Source organism: Gymnodraco acuticeps, unplaced genomic scaffold, assembly GCF_902827175.1.
Source record: "Gymnodraco acuticeps unplaced genomic scaffold, fGymAcu1.1, whole genome shotgun sequence".
NCBI lineage: Eukaryota > Metazoa > Chordata > Actinopteri > Perciformes > Bathydraconidae > Gymnodraco > Gymnodraco acuticeps.
This window is the reverse complement of record NW_022990238.1, coordinates 8,354,429-8,376,005: the sequence shown is the minus strand read 5'-3', so window position 1 is coordinate 8,376,005 and position 21,577 is coordinate 8,354,429. Positions and strand designations below refer to the sequence as shown.

The window sequence follows — 21,577 nt, the reverse complement described above, 5'->3', positions numbered from 1 at the left end:
CGTTATGTCTCTTATGAAGGAGTGTCCCGCAGCAGAGCCATAAAAGCTGTGCTATGGCAACATAGAACATGTGAAAATATAGTTTGGGAATTTGTATTGTTTTATATGAATAAATGAAATAGTTGAATTATAATGTATAGGAGAGCAGTTTTTTTTCAATTGAAAATGTTACTTCTTAGTATTATATTATTAAGATGTAACAGTTTCATTTAAAATTGTCATTTTCAAAGTTTGCATCCTGAAAACTTACCACTGACTAAACAATGAATGAAAAATCAATCATTCATTTGTTTCAGCTTCTGATTAATACACATACAAATAGTTTCTGTATGACAAATATGTCATTGATAAGCAGTCAGGGTGTTTTTATGTAGGCTGACAATCTGTTGGGCTTTCAACTGTAATGTTTTTAAATACATATGACCACAGTGGTAGTTCTTCATTTATATACATGTACTGTTCCTCTCATACGTTTGCTTTTGTTCAACATTTGCAAAATGTAAGCAAATGTCAAAACAGTTGTGCAATAAACAGTGACAATGCACTACAGTATATTGCCAAAGAAAGATTATTGTCTATAAAAAGTCAAACGTTGACTGTAATACTGTGTTTAGTTACAATGGTACAATGGAGTTTTTGTTTTCCAAATGTTATTTTATATAATGTTGGGCCAAAGCAAAGTGTGTTGATGACAATATTCCACAAAGTCTAAGTAAGAAAATACGTTTGTGATTTGATAAACTGAACTTTTTGAACCCAACTCAAGTAGAACAAATAACAAGGGTCTGTCATCAATTGCTTGTTTACTTCATAAAATAGTCTGTGATGTTACATAAACACTGAAAATATAACAGATTCACTTTTTAAGGAGCGGCCCTATAATTTCCTAACAAAGCCTATTTAGACTGAAATGGTTGAGCCCATTTAGAGGATAACAACAGGAAGAAGAGGGATGACATTGACATTTATTATGTTTGAACTCTTGTGCTCTCATTTTCGGACCAGAGTCCACCGGAAAACAAAAGACAAAACCCTTACAAAAGATATTGACAGCATTGAATGGTATTTAAACTTCACATTTATTTAATAGTTGAGTCGACCTGGCCATCTTTAAGTTCTAAAACAGTTGGAACCTCAGAGGACATGGTAATTCAGATAATATCAAATCCACAAAACTAAGTGAATGTTGATTTTAGTTTTACATTGTGGGAATTTAGGGCATAATTTAATTGAGTTCTTATGATATGTATACTAAAACAAAGTGTGTCTGGATGATGTTTAGGTGATTAACTTTATTTAAACGTTTGAGATTCACCAGGAAATATTCTCAATATAGGCCTAATTTGATTGGGTATGGATCATTGTGTGGTGGTCATGGTGAAGCCTAATGATAAAGATCCCTCAGGATAAAAAGTAAATTGCTAGCCCTGCCCAACATAACATGAACACGTTCCTTTTTGTTCACTCTGTGTAAACAATGAGCTAAAAATATGTTTCGTGCACATATAGCTTACTTAACTTCTGTATTGTTGATGACAGGTTCAAGCTCTGGTTTATGGGTGAAGGCAGAACTGCTATGCTCTGAGTGACAGGAGAGCCGGCCAATCAGAGGAGGGACTAAAGCTTTTAATGCTGTCACAGGCTGCAGCTTTCAGTCTGAGCCACCTGTAGCAGGCAGCAGAACAGCCCGGGGAAACAGCGTCTGCACAGCACCGTTATCTCACCGTTATATCCACCGTTATACTCACCGTGACACCGGCGGGACACGGAGCTTCTTCACAGGCCGGTTCTTACAACCGAAGACCGTAAAGATGGTTCTCAGTTATCTGCCTTTTGTGTTTCTCCTGGGCGCTACCGTTAAAGGTGAGTAAAGTTTACATCCCCACTGGTCAATAGACTGGAACACTTTTAAGTGTGTTACTGACTGTGTATTTATGTTTATTTACCACATATTTTATTTGGAGTAAGAGTTGAAGCCTTGAAAAGTAAATTGTTCATGTTTTTGGAACTAGTACAGACTTTATATAGATTGTGACCAGTGGTCCTTTCAAGCAATACTGTTACTACATTATAGTAAAAGCTCTGCATTTAAAGTAAAAGTACAGAAGTATTAACAGTTAAACATATTGTAAACTATTTAAAGTAAGTGTTAGCAGTATGTGTGAAGAATATGTGAAATGTGGTTCTTATTTAGGCTATCTCAGTCAGAAAGTCTAATTGCTCATCATGAGTTATGCATGTATAAAATATATATTATACCAAAGTATAGAAACGATATCTTAAAATATGTTACCACAATTTCCTTCACTGGCAAATATCCTTTCATCATATTATGTATTAGTAGCCTATGTATGCAAGTGTATTATCTATTAAGCGCTTTGAGCACCAGGAAAAGCGCTTTATAAATGTAATGTATTATTATTATTATTGTAATACAATATAAAATAAAATCTAATCTAGGTAGATTACCGTGTATTTATTTGTCTTTGTTCGCTATGAGAACAATATAATGTATTTATAAAACATATGAGTCTATATTTATATAGTATCATAAATGGCCCCACAGTTTACCACCTTTTATCTAGACAAAGTTTTACATAAACACAAAAGTTTGACATTAACAAACAAGAAGATAAAAAAATGTTTTGCATGGCGACAAAAGCTTTTCTCAGAAAACCGACCAGGTAGAACGTTTCCCGGCTCCTGGTAGAAGACATGCCTTGGTACATGTTACAAAATGCAAATATCACTGAAGAAATAAGTAACTCATAGACAAAATTACAAAGATACCCAAATTAAGTTCCAGAACTGGTGGTTTAGCCTTTGCCTTAAATGGACAAGCATTTGTTCATGTTCCTTCTCCTTCTTCTTTTTTTTTATTTCTACACATTCATGTGGTCTTTTCCCCAAATAGTCCTAAACTGACTCACTGGTCCATCAGTGTGACTCAAAGCTCTTTGGGGGTGGACAGATGCCAGCGAGGAGGCATTGGTCAGACAACAGCCGGCTCCCTGAAGCACAACACACTCCTCACACAAAGTTTACTCTGTGTGCGCATGAGAGGACCCCCTCGACAGCGTGGTGAAGCTGCCCTGAGGAATTTTGATGAGCTCTCCACTGTACAGACTCCCTCAGCTTACTTGCAGTTAAATCAATTTGTTATCCTTTTTTCATTATTTTTGACAAGAGTCTGTGTTTCAAGGTTTTATGTATGAAGACTGAGATTTAGTCACTGTCATGTGCCCGAGCCTGGGGGCCGTGTGCATGTTCCCATCCTGCCATGTGTCTTCTTCAGTAGGACACTGGACTGGGAGGCGATGGAGGCTCCAGTTTGTGGCAGTTTGAGTGTGTCTGAAGTAGCAGTAAAGAGGTCCAGATGCAGAGACCTCCTGAGGCTGGCAATCCTCCTCCTCTGAGTCTGGCGCCACATTTTCTTCTGCCCTCTGTAAGAAATCTCCAAGGGAGAGGAGCAGAGCACATTAATGGCTTGCTCTGCTCTCTCTTTTCTCACCGTGGCTGTTTCCTGTCTCAGATCACATTCAGCTTATCATGTGTCATGTTCTGCTGGTTAGTCATCGGTAAGTCATGATTAGAGCATGCAAGGTCTGCTCAGGAGTTAACAGGCAGTTGTAGGAATGTGAAAGGACACAGGCTCATGTCGGTTGGCAACTAATGGTTATTTTAAATATCAATAAATCTCAATTTGATTTACTTGATCAATAGGTAGATAAACGCTTATTATATGGAAAGAGGCCATGGTAATGTCTTTCATTTGGCTGTTTTGTCTTATAGTTTAAACAAGATATTCAATGTAACTCCCATAATTGTTACAGTAGAGCCACAAAACCAAAAGAACATTTGGCATTTTTTCCAAGTGACAGAAACAATTACTCGACTATCAAAATAGCTCCCGCAAAAATGTTCTGTTGATCAATTCATTGTTTTATCATTTTAGCTCACAAACAAGCAAGTATGTAAAAATAAGGAAAACAAATGTGCACTTTTTGGCTCTCTATGCATTTCTTCTTTTGTTTAGATGACGTTTCGGCCCTCAGTCCTTCTTCAACATTGGGAGAAGTACAAACCATGTTTAGTTTCAGTGAACACAAGCATTGTTTTTGTACCAGTCAGTTCCTCCTGATCTTGTTTTTGTTTATCTCATCTTCCTCTTTTGATGGACTCTCACCTAGCACGTATTGTTTCTACCTCCACTTCTCATGCACACTTGTTGCTGTTTCCTGCCTGTCTTTTCTCCTTGTGTCGCTGCGTCCTTGCTGCTTCCTGTTGGATTAGACCTGCTCTGGGGCAGTAAATCTCACTCTGTAATTGGAAAGCATGTGCTGGCAGAGATTTAATTGGATATGATATGTGCAGAGTCCCTGCTCCAGTCAGGGAGCGGCCATCTGTCACATCCGTGTTACAGTAAGACCTCTGCTTGCTCAGATACAGAGAGCTAATTTGGGTCTGCTTTGTCCTATTGAGGACTTAAACTGGGTACCCTCTGAGGGGAGGGGAACAGTATAAGTACCTACAGTATTACATTATCAGCTGGAATAAATAGAGAGAGAGATACCTGCTAAACTTCTTTGAACTTGTCTGCTGTGCTACAGATTGCAATATTAATTGTGCATCAGGCCTATTGCGTCAGCAGCAGGAAGAGCTGTCAGTCTCAGCCAAGATGACATTTTTCCAGATGGGAGAAAGAGAGCAATTCCCTAGCAGGACGAAGAGTGTGGCACTTTAATTCGCTCAGTCAGCTTTATTTCTCCTCTTTAAAGATACACCTCATTGTCTCTATATTGATAGATCAGATTATCTAACTGACATTAAACACAATTGTATGATGATGTTAATAAAGGCAGTACTCTTAACACCTTATGTTAACAATTTACTATTAAATGTTTTTGTGACATTACTTATAAATAAGTACACAGTAGTTAAGCTGAACAAGCAATAATAGTATTTTTAAAAAGCAAGCAATATGAAAACATGAATTGTAATATATATAGTTTCCAATACTGAATACATTAATTCACACTTTCTTGGGTTTAAGTTGGGCAATCCTTTCTAGAAATCTCAAACTCTAAATTGTACCACATTACAAAGATCTTTTCAAGAAACATACTAGATCATTATTAATAAATGAAAGAACCAAAGCAAATACTTCTTGTGCTTTCAGAAACACACTCAAATGCCACAGAAATCAATGAAATCAGGAAATGAATCTTTAGAAAGGCAACAGCTGGCTTTGATTATGGTTTTAAGACCTTCCCTTCCTCTTTTTCTTTTCTACCCCCCAGCCTTTGACTGTAGGTACTGAGTATTTCCATTACCTCCTAGATTGTGAGAAAAATAGGTATTAATGGGCATCACCATTTTATAAAGCCCATGGGATCATGATCAAATGTCTTGTTCTTTTTATAAAGCCTAAAGATACTAAATGTGCCAATCACATGAAACAAAGCAACACATCCAACCAATCTACCATGCAGCTCTTACTGAGTAAATATATCGATTTACAATACAAATAATACTGGCACTTTGCCCAGCCTTTCTCCTCCACCATATGTTGCACCAGTATATCCTCTGATCAGGACTGTGGACAGGGGCACAGCTGGATGACAGGCTGTTGTAGGGGGAAATAAAAGCTTCCTCTCGGTGTTGTGAGGTCGCTCCTGGTGACCGGCTGTGTCGCTTTGATGTAACAGTCCTCAGGACTGTTTTCCCCTTAAGGAGACTGACCTGTGTGTATCTGTTGGTCTACCGTGCCTTTTTTTTAAAAACCCACGATGAGCACCATTAAATAACAGGAGGTCATAAAGCAGTATGCAATAATTGTTGACTCTCATTAGCTGGCAAAAGGACCTTAAGTGTGACCTCTGATTCGCTGCTGATTCAAGTATGCCAGCAGCATTTTTGTCTTTAATCAGCTTGTTTCGGATGTCGTACTGCATGATTTCTGAGACACACATTCTATAGGTCAGCTCTTCACATGACTCGCCTGTTTCCTAATGAGATGCTGCCTTTGGCCTTAAGCTCTTCCTGACTGCCCCTTTCAGTTCATCTTCTGCTCTGTGTGCCTTCTTGAATCAGGGCCATCCTCCTTGCAGTGCTGTTAGTTAAAGAGAAAAACTATTTCAAGAACGCACTTTCCCCTAATCTTAACAATAAACATTCAAAAATATTTAACGGCAACATTGAGATGCCAGGATAATTTTTGTCTACAGCTCTCCATACTTCACAGGAATCATTATGGTGTGTAATGAATACAGGCTTGCTCTGGAGGAGTGGCAGTGTGAACGGGAAGTTGAGGGCGTGCGTTGGGTAACTGGATCTGACAGTCACTTTTTGAGCAGGTACACAGGAGTGCTATTGTCTTACATGAATAGAAATCCTCTGAAGTGCGGCACTGCACTGCAACACAAGCATCAACACTAACGTCTTTCTGACTGTTGGCTTCGACAGCTAGAAACATACATCTCCTTGGCAACAAATACACCTTACTTGATGTCAATGTTGAGAAAGACAGAGGTGGAAAGGCGTGGCAGCTTTAGGGGGCTTCAGTACAGTTAGAGATTGTCATACCGAAGAAGAATGTTGGACCAAAGGCTGGTAGAGCCGGATCTTCTTATCCACATCCTCCTGAATACATGTTTGCATGCCGACCTTAGACCCACTTGTCACCTTGTCATCCCTTTTGTGTCTGCAGGGGATTATCCGGCTGTAGGATAAGTCCTTAGAGACAAGGCTTTTTGTGAGACGTGCAATGCAAAGTGTGCTCTTAATAACTCCATTATTTCAAGTATAGTACACAAACTGTTGGTTTACACTGTCTCATATGGGTTTCATTGCTTTTCCAGTAGGGGTAACCCAAATTCTTCAATAACAGAAGATTGACTATCAGCCCTGTCAAAGACAACAAAAGGAATAGGGCCAAGACATGTGTTGAAGTTTGGACATAAAGTAAATTGTTGCATCTTTTGTTGTATCAGTCTTTGGCTAGGGTGTCCTAGATTATCTGTAAAACTTCACGTTTGATTTTGTGTAAATGGAAATAGAGAAGCAGCACTGGCCTTTAAAAGTGGAAGCAATTGTGTCTTTGAAAAATAGAGTGTACCCTTTTGTTTGTTAATATTAATGCCATGCAAGCTAATATTCTTATTTAGCTTTTGTTCATCACTTGTTTTCATAATCAGACTCAACATGTTCTCAGTATCATTATCTACTTTAGGTATGACTTGTTGGTATATCAGGAATCCCTCAGAATGATAAATATCATATCAGCTTTAGCCTTCTTCAATTAGCCAGCAATCATTGCATGTGAAGGCTACATGGAAAAAAAACTCAGCCTTTACTCATTGTTAATGACATTGTGATGCTCATATCAAGAATCTAGCTTAATAAGATTCTAGGAAACTTTAGTATGTCAACATACCTAAACAAACTCTCATATTTGTTTTCCACTGGTCGTGTTCGACTTCAAACGAAAGCCATTCTCCCTCTCTGTTGCGTCCTACTTGTTATCGTGTTAGCTGCAAAAGAAGTAGGTGATAAGCGTAACACTAGTTTACTGATTGGGATTTCATTGGATTTCACAACTCATCAATGCTGCCAAGATATTTATCTCTCTCTTCTTGAATGATATGGCTCAAACAAGATAGCAATTAGGGTTATTAAATCAAAGGTACCAACTTTCATCCGTCTGTTGGAGTGAGCTTCTGTTTTAATCTTTATGAGAACTTTTTTATTTCGGGAGTCATTTTTGTGTTAGCCAAAGAGAAGAGAGTAAGAATGATTATTGTGTTTTTATAGGGGAGGATTTTACCTTCATGAACTTCTTGTGGGATTCCCTACTTTAGTAATTAACAATCGTAAACTCCGTAGTTATCACAATATTTCCTTCACATTAAATGACACACACACACACACACACACACACACACACACACACACACACACACACACACACACACACACACACACACACACACACACACACACACACACACACACACACACACACACACACACACACACACACACACACACACACACACACACACACACAGAGAGATTGAGAGTATACTAGAGCTAGCTGCCCAGTTTTTATAAAGCACCAGGAATCTAAATAACAGCAACAATTTGGTGTTTTCTTTTAAGAATCAGAAAAACGTTTACCTTTGACATTTTACAGAATGTAAAGTATGCAGGGATGAAATCAAATGCCTGACCTACAACTTAGTAATTCCTTAAAAAATACAAGTCTTCAGAGTTGTTACTCTTCTAAAATGTAACACAGGGCTAATAAAGACAGCGCTGGCTGGATCTGATTGAAGAGGTTTTAATCTTCGGTCATCCAGTAAGATAATTCTATTTCCCTTAAGTCTTAATCAAGACCAACGTGTGTGTTTTAGAGCAATGATCTCATGCTATGCTACTTAACATGTAGTCAGAACTACTTAACTGCCACTCCTTGACTGTATGAACACTACAACTATTTTTATATGAGACTTTATATGTATTTCCCAACTTTCCACAATCATTGTTGATTGCTTAATATCTTATTCCTGTTCCCAATTTTCGATTTGTCACAAGGTGGTTCATTTTTAAATGAGTCTATGTTACTTAACGATAAAGAGATAAGGTCACAAAGGGCCGTGTACACAGAAATCACGCCCAAGATGTAATATCTGTGTTGGTTATTCTTACAATATGCAATTACTTCCTGGAAAATGTTCTTTGTGCAAGGCATCCACGTGTCAGTCATATATCTGGGTTTAGAATATAATTATTCAATGCAATTATTCAGCTCCCACTGTTTGTACGGCTCGTGAAGCTGCCCTCTGGCCCCCTCTCTTCCCTCATAATTATAAAGCGGAGAGTGGGAGCAGGCTAAATGGGAGCAGGCTAAATGGTAACAGGCGTCACATCACCACACTGAAGGCAGCTCTTTCCTTTAAGAAGTTCAAATTAAGTTGGCAGCACTTGTGATTTCTGTGTTGTAAACATTTACCTGTTTTTTTAACTGCCGAATCACACCTTTTGTCTACTCATGCGCACCCAATGTTAAATGTTTATTCAAGACACAATCTCTTAAATAAAAATGTAAATATACATTTAACGGTCTGTCATCAGAGCTCAAACTACTAAGATGTTTGCAATATCACATGTTGGAAAAGTTGTCCTCTTATAAATTAAAGACTAATAGCAGCAATACTGGGGGAAATGAACTTTTGTTTCTTACCTCCTGTTATTATAGTGGACAAATATGTTGGTATTTGGCACATTTGAGTAAAATCATAAAATTACACAAACATCACAGCAAGCTTCCTTTAGAAAGACACTAAGCTAGTGTTCAAGGTTCCCATTTTTTTTTTATCAATATGTTTATTGATTTTCAGCATACAAAAAATCACATACATAGGACGAAGACATAGAGCCAAAAGCAATACATATATACACAGGACAACTACATTACTTTACATTAAATAAATCATAACAACACTAAATTAAATTGGTACATACATACATACATACATACAACAAGGGCACTCTAATACATCGGCAACCATCCAGTTTTCCAGCAACCGTATATCTGCAGAGGATATCACAGTAATTCACATTTTAACATATTATCACTTTATAAACCCGTTATTAAATAGCTGCAAAGAGTTTAAGCACATAGCCTATTGTAATGTGTGTTCACATGAAAAGTGATAGGATCAAGGTTCCCATTTGATGTTAATGAAAGCATGTGATTACATTAGTATATTGAAATGGAAATTGGAGCATGTTAGTGCATTTTGGCTAATTGTTTCTAAATTATGGTCCACAGTTGTTTTTTTTCTAAATGTACTTTTGGGGCTTTTTTATTTAATTTACTATTCAGTACTCTAATGTTACACAGGAAAGGGGTAGAGAGGGGGAAGGACATGTGCCGCCAGCAAAGGGCCACTAGCAGCTATAGTAAGTAGCCTTAGTCATTTCCCCCCTACTTTAAAAGGTGAGCTACCTGGCACCATCTTAGATGTCTGGTTCAATCTCACCACACAGCAGCAGCAGACCTATAATAATCCACCACCTCTATATTCTTATTCTAATGCTGTAAGGCAAGGCAAGGCAAGTTTATTTATATAGCACCTTTCAACACAAGGCAATTCAAGGTGCTTTACAAAAATGAAAGACATTCAGACAAAGGCATTTAAAAACAGTAAAAGATAATAAAAGAAACATTAAAAGAAAAAATACATGAATAAAAAGTACATGAATAAAAAGTTACAGTGCAGTTTAAGATATGAATAGTTCACACAGAAGTTCCACTTTACTGATGAACACAACGGCTCAGTTTCAATTAAAAGCAGCGACAAAAAGATAAGTCTTCAGCCTGGATTTAAAAGTAGTAAGAATTGTTGCGGACCTGCAGGTTTCTGGGAGTTTGTTCCAGATATTTGGAGCATAATAACTGAACGCTGCTTTACCATGTTTAGTTCTGACTCTGGGGACAGAAAGCTGACCAGTCCCTGAAGACCTGAGAGATCTGGATGGTTCATAATTTAGCAGAAGATCAGAAATGTATTTTGGGCCTAAACCATTCAGTGCTTTATAAACCAGCAGCAGTATTTTTGAAATCTATTCTTTGACACACAGGAAGCCAGTGTAAAGACTTCAGAACAGGAGTGATGTGATCCACTTTCTTAGTGTTAGTGAGGACTCGAGCAGCAGCGTTCTGAATCAGCTGCAGCTTTCTAATAGATTTTTTAGTGAGACCTGTGAAGACACCATTACAGTAGTCCAGTCTACTGAAGATAAAAGCATGGACAAGTTTTTCCAAATCCTGCTGTGACATTAGTCTTTTAATCCTAGATATGTTCTTTAGGTGATAGTAGGCTGATTTAGTAATTGTTTTAATGTGACTGTTGAAACTCAGGTCAGAGTCCATGACTACACCTAGATTTCTGGCTTTATCTGTTGTTTTGAACATTGCAGACTGAAGCTCAGCGCTAACTTTTATACGTTCTGCCTTGGCTCCAAAAACCATTACCTCAGTTTTGTCTTTGTTTAATTGGAGAAAGTTCTGACACATCCAGTCATTGATTTGTTCAATGCACTTACTCAGTGTTTGAATTGGAGCATAGTCTCCTGGTGAAATGGTTATGTAGATTTGTGTGTCATCCGCAGAGCTATGGTAACTTATTTTGTTGTTTTTCATTATCTGAGCCAGTGGTAGCATGTAGATGTTAAAGAGAAGAGGCCCCAAGCAGGAGCCTTGAGGAACCCCACATGTCATATTTGTCAACTCAGATTTGTATTTACCTATAGAAACAAAGTTGTTTCTGTCCTTTAAGTAGGATTCAAACCAATTTAGAACTGTTTCCGAAAGTCCCACCCAGTTTTCTAGTCGGTCTAGTAATTATGTTGTGGTCAACAGTGTCAAACGCAGCACTGAGATCTAATAATACTAACACTGAAGTTCTGCCACTGTCTGTGTTTAAGTGGATGTCATTGAAGACCTTTACAAGAGCAGTCTCAGTGCTGTGGTTTGGACGAAATCCTGACTGGAACACATCCAAACAGCTATTTAAATGCAAGAAATTACTCAACTGTACAGCACACATTGATTCTTTTTGTGCTTTATTTTTTCTGCAGGAATGACAGCAACAGATTCCATCACACAAAATGTCTCCACCGATGGAGGAATGATTGATAAGACATCCACCAGTCCTGCAACATCACACATGAGCTTAACTGAAAGTTCAAATCCGAGCAGCAGTCACTCAACCAGCAGTTTTGTAACTTCACCACCATCCACTACAGAGCACTCCACAGCCTCAGTAGCTACTGTAACTATAGAAAAAGCCACTGCAGAATCTACTACTATGGAACCAGACTCCACCCATGCAGAGACTACCTTCTCCCAGTCCTTTACTGAGTCCAGTACCTCCAAGGCAGCAGTCAGCAGCACCATAAATGAGAACAGTTATTTTACCACCGGCAGCCCAACTGACTCTCCATCAGCTCCAACCAGCAGTACAACGCTGTCCACTACAAGCCCTGAGACAAGCCAACCCACCAACACTAGTGAGACCACACATTCAAACACCACACCTGCTTCAGATCACACATTGACATCGAGAACACAAACCACAAGCACCAGCAACGGACAATCCACCATTTCACCAATTACAAGCATTGACACAACTATAAATACGCCGATTACAACCAACGACAGAACTACCATTATGCCGATCACAAGCGACGAAACTACTACAATTACGGCAATTACAAGTGACCACACAACTACCATTATACCAATTACAAGTGACCACACAACTACCATTATACCAATTACAAGCGATGACACAACTACCATTATACCAATTACAAGCGACGACACAACTACCATTATACCAATTACAAGCGACGACACAACTAACATTATACCAATTACAAGCAACGACACAACTACCGACGACACAACTACCATTATACCAATTACAAGCGACGACACAACTACCATTATACCAATTACAAGCGACGCCACAACTACCATTATACCAATTACAAGCGACGACACAACTACCATTATACCAATTACAAGCGACGACACAACTACCATTAAACCAATTACAAGCGACGACACAACTAACATTATACCAATTACAAGCGACGACACAACTACCATTACACCAATTACAAGCGACGACACAACTACCATTATACCAATTACAAGCGACGACACAACTACCATTATACCAATTACAAGCGACGACACAACTAACATTATACCAATTACAAGCGACGACACAACTACCATTACACCAATTACAAGCGACGACACAACTACCATTACACCAATTACAAGCGACGACACAACTACCATTACACCAATTACAAGCGACGACACAACTAACATTATACCAATTACAAGCGACGACACAACTACCATTAAACCAATTACAAGCGACGACACAACTAACATTATACCAATTACAAGCGACGACACAACTACCATTAAACCAATTACAAGCGACGACACAACTAACATTATACCAATTACAAGCGACGACACAACTACCATTATACCAATTACAAGCGACGACACAACTACCATTAAACCAATTACAAGCGACGACACAACTAACATTATACCAATTACAAGCGACGACACAACTACCATTACACCAATTACAAGCGACGACACAACTACCATTATACCAATTACAAGCGACGACACAACTACCATTATACCAATTACAAGCGACGACACAACTAACATTATACCAATTACAAGCGACGACACAACTACCATTACACCAATTACAAGCGACGACACAACTACCATTACACCAATTACAAGCGACGACACAACTACCATTACACCAATTACAAGCGACGACACAACTAACATTATACCAATTACAAGCGACGACACAACTACCATTACACTAATTACAAGCGACGACACAACTAACATTATACCAATTACAAGCGACGACACAACTAACATTATACCAATTACAAGCGACGACACAACTACCATTACACCAATTACAAGCGACGACACAACTACCATTACACCAATTACAAGCGACGACACAACTACAATTTCACCAATTACAAGCGACGACACAACTAACATTATACCAATCACAAACAACGACACTACTACAATTACACAAACTATAAGCAACCACACAACTACCATTACGCCGATCACAACCAACGACACAACTACAAACACGCCAATCACAAGCGACGAAACTACTACAATTACGGCAATTACAAGTGACCACACAACTACCATTATACCAATTACAAGCGACCACACAACTACCATTATACCAATTACAAGCGACGACACAACTACCATTATACCAATTACAAGCGACGACACAACTACCATTATACCAATTACAAGCAACGACACAACTACCATTACACCAATTACAAGCGACGACACAACTACCATTATACCAATTACAAGCGACGACACAACTACCATTATACCAATTACAAGCGACGACACAACTAACATTATACCAATTACAAGCAACGACACAACTACCGACGACACAACTACCATTATACCAATTACAAGCGACGACACAACTAACATTATACCAATTACAAGCGACGACACAACTAACATTATACCAATTACAAGCGACGACACAACTACCATTACACCAATTACAAGCGACGACACAACTACCATTATACCAATTACAAGCGACGACACAACTACCATTACACCAATTACAAGCAACGACACAACTACCATTATACCAATTACAAGCGACGACACAACTAACATTATACCAATTACAAGCGACGACACAACTACCATTATACCAATTACAAGCGACGACACAACTACCATTGCAGCGATTACAACCGGAGACATGACTACAAATCTGCCAATCACAAGCAATAACACAACTACAAACACGCCAATTATGAACAACGACACAACTACCATTATGCCGATCACAAACAACGACACTACTACCAATATGCCAATTACAAGCAGTGACACAACTACAATTATGCCGATTACAATCAACGACACAACTACCATTATGCCAATTACAAACAACGACGCTACTACCAATATTCCAATTACAAGCAGTGACACAACTTCCATTACGGCGATTACAATCAACGACACAACTGCAATTAGATCAACTACAAGCAACATCACAACTACAATCACAAAGACTACACAGTCCAGCCACAGTACAACTTTCATTACAACTACAACACAGCAGAGCAACATCACAACAACACCAGCAACCACACAAACAAGCAAAAGCACAGCAAGTACTCCTACAGAAGCTTCAGAAAGCTTGACAGCTGTGCTGACTACAGCAACACTAACAAACTCTACTAACACCTCTCCTGAGACTCCTGTGATGACCACCACACTTTTACCCTCCCCTTTCACCACAAACCCAAACCTAACAGCCGGACCCCAACCCTCTTCACCTACCTCCATCACCACCTCCAGTTCTCTCCCTACCTCCCCAAGTAGTAGCACTGCAGCCCCCACTGGAAATACTACCACCCTTAGTCCCTCAGCAACAAACCCAGGAGGTAGGAACAATGTTATTTAATTCTTACAAAGTAAACTTTACAAACAAATGCTGGTGAATAGTAGGAATTCAGCAAAGACCAGGAGTTAGGCTCCATATTCCATCAGTTTACCAGATTTTCACATCTCTCAATGCAGATTTTTGAATGAAACAGCGATTTAACCTTTATCTTTAAACACATTTCCTATAGGCCTAGTAGATAAGACTAGTGTCTAATTTACACTGAAGGATTCAGCTCAACTCCATTTGATGCTGCTCAAAAGTATTCAATGCTAGCATGGTGATGCTAATGAGGTTTTTTATCATGTTCATCATTTTAATTTAGTATGCTAACTTTTGCTAACTAGCTCTGTTGGATATTCTCTTATCTGTATCCTTTAACTGATCTTCACATATTTTTGAATGTTACAGTGACCATATATACCACTATGACTCAATCACCTGAACCATCAGTTGGCGATGCATCAGCTTCATCCACCACCCTCCCAACCCCCACCTCCACCATCAGTACAGGCACCATCATCACTGACACCACCCTGCGACCAACAGAAGTCACTACCACTAACTCCACCACAGCAGCCCCACCCACCCCTCCAGTCATAGGTTAGTATCTTCCAAAAGTTCCTGGTGGTGCAGAACTTCATAAATTACCTCACTAACCAAATGTAATCTATTTCTTGGTTGGAATAAAATCCTGCATACACAAGCATCCAAATTGATGAGATGATTGTTTCAATGTCTTGTTGCTAAAACGGTTTAAATGAGAAAAAAACCTTTGCTGATTTGTTGCATTCAATGATTATAAGGCTATAATCAATATCATAAAAACAACTATTTCAATGTTATGTAAATTCTTCAAGTTATTTCAGGTTAAACAAACTCAGTTCACATAAGAAATAAATCTGATGGCTAGTTTTTAACAAACCATTTTTCTCCATTAGTGTGTCCTTCCGTCCCATGCCCACTTGAAAGCGTTTGTCTTAATGGCACTTGTCAGTGTCTCTCTGGTAGCTTCCTGGTAAATGGCCGCTGTGCACAAGGTAAGAACATAATAACATTTATTGTCTGGTCAGATGAGAAATGCCTAAAATACAAATTATTGCAGGGTGTTGGTGGTGAAGCTTCCACCTTATTTTCTACTCTCCTCTTCATTCAGCCCACGTTTTCTCAGGCAAGCTTCATCTCACCTCCTTGACATTTAAAAATGAAATGAGCAACAGGTCCTCTGTAATATTCCGCGAGACGGCGTTTCAGATCTCAGCAACGGTAGGTTGGGATCCCACAAAAGCATTTAGAATTCCGTTGACACATTATTTACAGTGCTTTAACCACATGCTTTTTCGGTTGCACAGCTCAGAAATGCCCTGAAGAATCAGCCGGGGTATAAACAGTCTGATGTTGTGCAGCTTAAGTAAGTATTTTTTTCATCTCCAACTGCTAAATATTCTATTCCATATTAAAAAAAAATTGTTTAACATCTTTTGATGCATTTCTATATTCTTTTAGACCAGGAAGTGTGCAGGCAATTGTAAATAACATCTTTGAAAACACCAACACCACTCAAAAGTCTGTTGATCAGGCCATTCAAGAGGCTATAGCCAATCCAGAAAATACATTATTGGCTGATGCTACGTTTATAGGTAAGTAGTGCTAGTAACAGGCTACATTCATTAAAGAAGAGAAGAAAGGTATTTATCCTACATTTGTTTAAAATCTTCTGTTTTAGGTACAAACCTGTGTGTGCAGGAACCCTTACCCTGTGACGTCTCAACTACAATGTGCACAAATACAAACGGCCGGCCTTTGTGTTCCTGCAGAGAGGGCTACATCTCTATCCTGTACTCAAACAGCAGCTGTAAAGGTTAAAGCAACTACTAAATATTCTTTATTCTCATATTGACTAGTGTTAGGTTTCAGTAAGTAGACTACAACATACTTTAGCATTTATGTTGTCATGTTAAAAAAAAGTACACTTTACAATGTGCTGCTACATTATGGATTATTAAAGCCTCATGTAAAAACAAAAAATGTTTAGGTAAGAGTGCTTCCTGGATCCAAATAGAGCTGAAGTGTAGTCTTAAAAACTGCGCTTCAGTTTAGAAAACTGTAACAGAGCCTTCTTATCCTCAGTGAAATACTTGTGTGTGAGAATGAGTGGGAGAAATAACATGTCGACCCTTACTTCATTTATGTCTCTAATTTACTTCTTTTTAATAGGGGGTTGTTTCCCAGGAAACACATTGAAGAATCACATCTGTCTCTGTCTTTTTCTTTTGAGGGTTGTGACTAAGGAGATGAGCTCTAGGCATAGTAAAAGAACGACAAATGCTGCATGCATTTTCTTTCCCAGCAACGACATAATGTACCATTATGTGCTTATTTAAAATGGTCCATTAAGAGGCTTTTATTATGCTCATGCTTTCATTGCGTGTGCAGCCAGCCGTACTGTACATCTCCTTCTACCGTGACTCTGAGTGGGAAACTGTATCTTGTTATGTTCACATTTCATTCTAATTTTGTAAAAACATTGTGTGTGTGTGTGTGTGTGTGTGTGTGTGTGTGTGTGTGTGTGTGTGTGTGTGTGTGTGTGTGTGTGTGTGTGTGTGTGTGTGTGCGTGCGTATTTGTTTGATTGTTTGTTTAATCATTGTGTTTCTCTTTTATAGCGTGTCCAAGTGGGCAAAGGGCAGTGGGAGACACGTGTCAACCGTGAGTATACATTTAGTTTAAAGGGTATGTTTAGCATGTGCAGGTGTGGGATGGCTGTGTATTACTGTATGTTTGGGACATGTGGATGTGTAGGTGGCCCCCCCCATGTGGATTCAACGCTAAACTTAATTGATATTCAACAAATCTTGTGTTCAATCGCTCTGTTTTGTCTCTTAGATGTGCATTTGGATATGCTGGCTTCAACTGCAACGACTGTGAGTAACAAAGGACTAAACAATGCAGTAGCAACAGTCATGTGTGGACCCGTAAACATCTAAATGTCTTTATGTGTGTATTTACAGCTGCTCTGCTGGCAGTGGTGGTCATCTCCTGTGTACTGGGAGGAGTTCTCATCATCCTTTTGCTGGCTTTGCTCATATACTGCTTCCGGTAAGGATATATTAAAAAAAAGTCCTTTACATACACTTTGACCAACATTAGCCCTGTAATTATTCAGAAAAAACGCATTGGGTAATATTCATGTCAAAAGACAGAAAAGTTGAGTTTTATTTTTGTTAAAAAGTGTTTTAGTTTTGTTGTTACAGCATCACTTTTGATAAGGCTGGTGGTATTCCATATGTTTCTATTTGTAAAAAATATATTTGCAATTCATTCCATCTTTCAGTGTACTTACAACACGTTGGTGGTAAAAAAGACTGTGGATATGTATATTGTTTTTTTTAATAGTTTTTGAACAACAGTGTAGCTCTGTGACACAGGAATAATTTAAACAAGCTTTGGAAACAAAGACAATTATTATTGCATGACCATTTGACATTTTCTGTTATCTGTGCATCAGTATGCGAAGCTCAAAGAGCAAGCCAGACCTCAGTCGCAGTCCATACTCATCAGGGGACTTAAACCATCCCTGGCCCACTGGCATCACCCCCATCCCCCGAGCCACCTCTAACTGGGATGCCGCTACCCCCATAGAGATGACAGATGGGGGCAGCGCTCGTGTCAAAAAGCATCAAACCAATGGATTGGTGAGTTATCACACCTATCAATCACTTACCAATAATCCTAAACTCACAGTCTTGCATAGTGTCGATCTACCACTAAATCAGCCTTTAGTTTGTTCAATGTTGCCCCAACATCTTACATCCATTTTGCATCTGCTTTTCCAATGAGCATACATTTGATAATTTACAGGACAAAAATACATCTAGGTGAGGTGAATATCTGGCTTAATTAGACATGTACATTTCTAGAAACATATATTGTTTCAATGGCTGTAGCTACCCTAGTTACGCTGAAACATGTTTTGTTGTACACACATTTAACTCAGTCTTAGCCCTAAACACCTGGATATTTTTGACCTGCAAATCAACACATCCCTGCTCACTGGGTATATAATCATCTCGTCATTTCAGAGACAGATTCAATGCTTTGCTGATATGTTATCAGTCCTACCCACATCACAATGTTCAACCCACTCATCCAGAATGTATATTTATAGTGGTAACACATAGCTCCCTACCATGCTCCCTGCTTTGCCTGACTCCCAGTGTGTTGCTTTAGGGGTTTCATCCGAAGCAGAAAGGATGGAAAAAGGTAAGGCATGGCTTTGCTTTTAGTTTCTGATTTTGCCTTGATTCCCCCTGCTGATGATTTAGCATAGTGAGAATAACGGTGGAAGGATTCCCGGGGTGATGGGGAGCTTCATGAGAATCTGATTGTTGTGGAAAGCCGTGTGCTTTCATCTACATGTTAATGTAGTGAGTGACAGTTCAGAGAACCTCAGCTGATGCTAGGTGGGGGAGTAGTCATTTTCACTGCATATTGGTGAGGGTTACTTGTGTATGTGTGCTTGGCTTTGGTGGGTGTTTGTATATGTCTTCTCTGAAAGATACTAACATGTTGACTGTTTCCACTGACGTTTCAGTCAGGATCATACGATCTCAACCCAGATGGAATGAACACCTTCACAGGTAAAAATACCTCTCGTTACTCCTATCTGGTTCAAGGACATGAGAACCCCTACTTCTTACCAGGAGAAGACAGTAAAAACTGAGGACATCTGTGTGAAAATGAGGAACACCTCAAAGAGAAGCCACTGATTTAAACTGGGTATACAGGACCAGGAACATGTATCCGTTCTTGAACTTGCTTTGAGTAAGAACAATTCTTTATTGATAAACAGCCACCAAAGATCTTCCTTCATAAGAGGATGACATTTTGATAACATTTTTATTTGAGGTTTTGTGTTCTTTGGGAAAGCTGAATGTTGCGACTTATAACCAGTAGGTGTCACTGTTGCTCAGGGACATTTTCTTCTGAATCTGACTTTTTAATACTTATAAGAAATCCTCATGTTGACTTTATAAATGAAGGTTCTTATATTGATAATTGCACTAGAGTGTATGTTAAGTTTACGACCAATGGTTAGCCTGGAATGGAACGTACTTTAAATATTGGGTTTATTGACACTTTTCTGATGATTTTTTAGACAAATTAATCTTGTAAGACTAAAGGGGCTGGATCCCTTGTTCTGGGTATTTTTAAAGGGATTTATTTTATCGCCTCTTCAGCTAAATATTCTCTGTATTTGTTTAAGCTGCATTTGCAAAATGTGCCTGTTTCAATAGTCTGTTTGACACAGGAAATATGCAAAGCTGGTGATAAAGTTTGTCTTATGGATGTGCCAACTGTCACTTTTATACATTTAGTTTGACATTTCTTAAATATATATTTATCCGTGTGTGTCTGAGACAGTGCGCTATTTAAGTGTGTAAAGGCTATGTAAATAATTGAATATCTTTGGCACAGAATGAGTGTGTGTGCGTGTGTGAATGCAAATAAATTAATTTAAACACAACGATCATGTTTCTCATCTTTGGTGGCTTTGTTAATACTGCTTACATTTCCCGTTATTTAATTATAATGCATTTCTGTGTCTTTTACAGCCTCTCCCTGTCACTAATCATCATTATAGATTAGGATGACACTGATAAGTTAGTATTTTTATATTGTGCTTTTGAGGTTGTGGAGACCCCAAGCCATCTTAAGCACCTTTAAATCATATCATACCTTGTTTTTTTTGCCTTTATACTTCTTGACTTGTCTTTTACAATCAGATTTTCTGTCAAACTGAATTTTAAAACACATTTAAAATAGAGCAATCGGTTGATTTAGCAGATATTAATCACACACATGACGATGAGGGTGCCAACTGTTCTTTTTATTTATTTATCTAACGACCATTCTACTAGCATTTACTAAACTGACCAACAGGTGGCGATAAAATGCCAGGATTGGCCAGAAAAGAAGAAGAAGACTACAAACTAGGAAAAGTAACGCAAACAATTCTGTATTTATAATCCTTAGAAATGGGCTTTGCAAAAGATTTCTGCAGAACATACTTCCAAAACGTTTGTTAGATTGCAGTAGTGATGGCAAAATGAAGCTTTGAATGAAGCATCGAACCACTTGTACAATTGTGTCGGAAATAGGTTCATTTCTCGAAGCTTCAGTGACAGCTGTCACCATAGATATATATAAACACATGGGAAAATCTCCCATGAGCCATCTAGTGTTTATATATATCTATGGTCACTACCCTATCCGTCCCCCTGCCCGATCGGTACTGCGCATGTGCGAGATGTCCGCCATATTGGACAACTCCGGACGGCAACCCAAGATGGACACTTGACACAGTGGCTTTTAGCAAAATAAGTGAGAAATGAATTTAACTACTGTTAGACAGCCATATGCCATACATTTTTGCATACATTCACAGTAAATATTGATTCAGTATGATGGCTGTCTAAGAGAAGT

The 21,577-nt window shown here is 38.6% G+C and overlaps 1 protein-coding gene across 2 annotated transcripts; it reads left to right on the top strand.

The window, feature by feature from the left end:
• Positions 1-1,670: 1,670 nt before the first annotated feature.
• On the top strand, positions 1,671-20,592 carry si:ch211-198m17.1 (mucin-2). 2 transcript variants are annotated; one of them, XM_034219546.1, is made up of 13 exons: positions 1,671-1,863; positions 11,647-15,093; positions 15,504-15,695; positions 16,034-16,132; positions 16,249-16,358; positions 16,445-16,503; positions 16,599-16,732; positions 16,819-16,953; positions 17,758-17,800; positions 17,978-18,015; positions 18,103-18,190; positions 18,600-18,786; positions 19,686-20,592. In XM_034219546.1, the coding sequence occupies exons 1-13, from the start codon at positions 1,812-1,814 to the stop codon at positions 19,812-19,814; spliced, it is 4,713 nt and encodes a 1,570-aa protein (XP_034075437.1). In that variant the 5' UTR covers positions 1,671-1,811; the 3' UTR covers positions 19,815-20,592. The 2 variants fall into 2 exon arrangements, with proteins under 2 accessions (XP_034075437.1, XP_034075436.1); XM_034219545.1 differs by having other exon boundaries at positions 18,600-20,592.
• The last annotated feature ends 985 nt before the right edge of the window (positions 20,593-21,577 follow it).